This window comes from Coregonus lavaretus (genome assembly GCF_964263955.1).
Source record: "Coregonus lavaretus genome assembly, chromosome: 30".
NCBI classification, from domain to species: domain Eukaryota; kingdom Metazoa; phylum Chordata; class Actinopteri; order Salmoniformes; family Salmonidae; genus Coregonus; species Coregonus lavaretus.
The window spans coordinates 12690859-12693669 of NC_140017.1; the positions used below are offsets into that span (position 1 = coordinate 12690859).

Below are 2811 nucleotides of genomic sequence, written 5' to 3' on the forward strand. Positions count from 1 at the left end.
CCTCTGTCCCTGTCCCCTAGCGTGCGATGCGCGTCCGCAGTCACTCCATGGAGACCATGGTGGGGTCACACCGTCACCGGAGTCCAGGGGTGGGAGGGGGGTTCCCGGCCAGCTTGAGTGGAGGGGGGATGCCACAGAGCACCGAGTGCACAAAGAGTACCTTCACGGTGAGCAGGGGGGAGAGGGTGGAGGGGGAGGAGCACTGATGTAATTTCAACTGTTTTATATGTGAAGGGTAGTGGTCCATCAGAATGTAGCCAAAATATGCCTTAATTGAGCTCTATCAGCCTCCTAATGCTGTGTATTGCCTGCTTGTTAATGGTATTGACTGTGTGTCTCTCTCTCCAGCCACCAGTGCTGTCAGCCAAGTCTCCCCTAAAGAGTCCAGTGAAGCGTCGATCAGGCCTCTTCCCTCGCCTCCACTCCAGCACAGAGAGCCCCTCGGACAGACACACACGCAGGTCAGCAGGCTTTCCATAGCCTGGTCCCAGATCTGTTTGTGCTGTTTTGTTAATGACCATAGGAGTTGGCAAGACATCACAAACAGATCTGGGACCAGACTGTGCATTCAGTTCATAATACTAAAGCTTGTGTTATGTCATTGTGCATTTGTTCTATCTGCTAACTTGGTCTGTATGTTGTTGTAGTGACCAAAAGACCCCAGACATCTGCCCGCTCGGCCAGGAAGGGAGATCAGAGACGTCGTCCAACCCCAGCTCGCCAGAGATCTGCCCCAACAAGGAGAGGTGAGATGAACTACACACAAAATACTGAACATGAACACACATGGTGTGCATGACGTGTGAACTCCTGAGTGGCGCAGTGGTCTGAGGCACTGCATCGCAGTGCTAACTGTGCCACTAGAGATCCTGGTTCGAATCCAGGCTCTGTCGCAGCCGGCCGCGACCGGGAGACTCATGGGCGGCGCACAATTGGCCCAGCGTCGTCCAGGGTAGGGGAGGGAATGGCCGGCAGGGATGTAGCTCAGTTGATAGAGCATGGCGTTTGCAACGCCAGGGTTGTGGGTTCGATTCCCACGGGGGGCCAGTATAAAAAGATATGTATTCACTAACTGTAAGTTGCTCTGGATAAGAGCGTCTGCTAAAATGTAAATGTAAAAATGTGTGCATATGCTTTGTAAACCTCTCCTCCCCTCTTTTCTTCTCCTCTCCTCTAATGCTGTTCCTCTCCCTCCTGTCACCAGGCCGTTCCTCAAGCTGAAGGACTGCAGCAGCAGACCCAACATCTCCCGCTCATCCTCCAGTACCAGCAGCTTCAGCAGCACCACCGGGGAGGGAGAGGCCCTGGAAGAGCTTGACACTGTGAGGGCCCGCAGCACTGGGGAGATAGGGGGCTGGGGAGGGGGAGGCCCTGGAGGCATTGTGCTGGTGGCATATGGAGGATGGACAGAGGGTTGGGGGATAGGGAGTAGGGAGGCAGTGGGACAGGTGGCTGTAGAACAGAGGGGTAGGGGAGTGGGGTGTGTTGAGGTGGGCTTGGGTGGGCCAAAGCATTTGGATCAGGACTGGCAGGGTGCTTCTGGCACATAATTGGGCAGACCATAGGCCTGTGGTGCTCAGAAGTTGTGGGATCCAAAATGATTAACTGTATAAGGACCATGTTTGTTTTATCATTAACTGCATGAAGGCATCAACAAATTACACATTTGGAATGATTTGAAATGATTTGGCAGTACTGAGAGAATAAATAGAGATGATGCAATATCATGACAACTGGTGATTAAGTCAATTATGGTTTCTGTCACTCTCTTTGGATCATATTGTGTTGGATGTCAATCACGCACGCTTGGCAAAGGATGAGAATTATTGTATCATACACACATTACACATTACACACATCAGTGTTTACATAAAAAAATTAAATGTTGTTCAACAGTTCACAGCTCAGTTTACCGTTTTGCTGTTGAACAGAACTCAGTTAACCTAAGGCTGGAATGTGTGTGCCCCTCTGGAGCAGTTTGGGGGTTAAGTTCCTTGCTCAAGAGCACAACGGCAGCACAGTGCTGAAAACCGACCATCTGTAATAATTCTAGCTGAAGCCTTGAGTTAGTAGCCGTAGTCTGTAGTGTGTGTGACAGTAGAATGATAAAAATTGATGACTACCCTAGCCCTGACCTGCTCCTCCTCCTCTTCCTCTTCTCCCTCCTCTTCATCCTTGTGGTCCTCTGTAGCTCAGCTGGTAGAGCACGGCGCTTGTAACGCCAAGGTAGTGGGTTCGATCCCCGGGACCACCCATACACAAAAAATGTATGCATGCATGACTGTAAGTCGCTTTGGATAAAAGCGTCTGCTAAATGGCATATTATTATTATCCTTCCCTCTTCCTCTTCCTCCTCCTCCTCTTCGTCTCCCAGGGAATCCACCCGTCCATAGCCTCCTCGTCCGTGTTCAGCCCCTACCCTTCCCTCAGCGTGGAGAGCCAAGGCTCGGCCACCCCCCTCATCATGTGTCGCAGTCCCACAGGTAAACACCCAACACTGATACACTACACTTACAGTTGAAGTCGGAAGTTTACATACACTTCGGTTGGAGTCATTAAAACTCGTTTTTCAACCACTCCACAAATTTCTTGTTAACAAACTATAGTTTTGGCAAGTCGGTTAGGACATCTACTTTGTGCATGACACAAGTAATTTTTCCAACAATTGTTTACAGACAGATTATTTCACTTATAATTCACTGTATCACAATTCCAGTGGGTCAGAAGTTTACATACACTAAGTTGACTGTGCCTTTAAACAGCTTGGAAAATTCCAGAAAATGATGTCATGGCTTTAGAAGCTTCGGCTCA

The 2811-nt window shown here is 49.7% G+C and overlaps 1 protein-coding gene across 1 annotated transcript in view; it reads left to right on the plus strand.

Annotated features, from left to right (window-relative positions):
• The window catches only part of LOC311105748 (rap1 GTPase-activating protein 2-like), a gene marked incomplete at both ends in the record, with an annotated part of 3053 nt that extends 532 nt beyond the window's left edge, over positions 1-2521 (plus strand). Inside the window, 5 exons of the mRNA XM_084147957.1 lie at positions 21-167; positions 349-461; positions 648-746; positions 1205-1322; positions 2375-2521. Coding sequence (XP_084004083.1) covers positions 21-167; positions 349-461; positions 648-746; positions 1205-1322; positions 2375-2521 — 624 coding nt within the window. The remainder of the gene's footprint in view (positions 1-20; positions 168-348; positions 462-647; positions 747-1204; positions 1323-2374) is intronic.
• Positions 2522-2811: the final 290 nt, after the last annotated feature.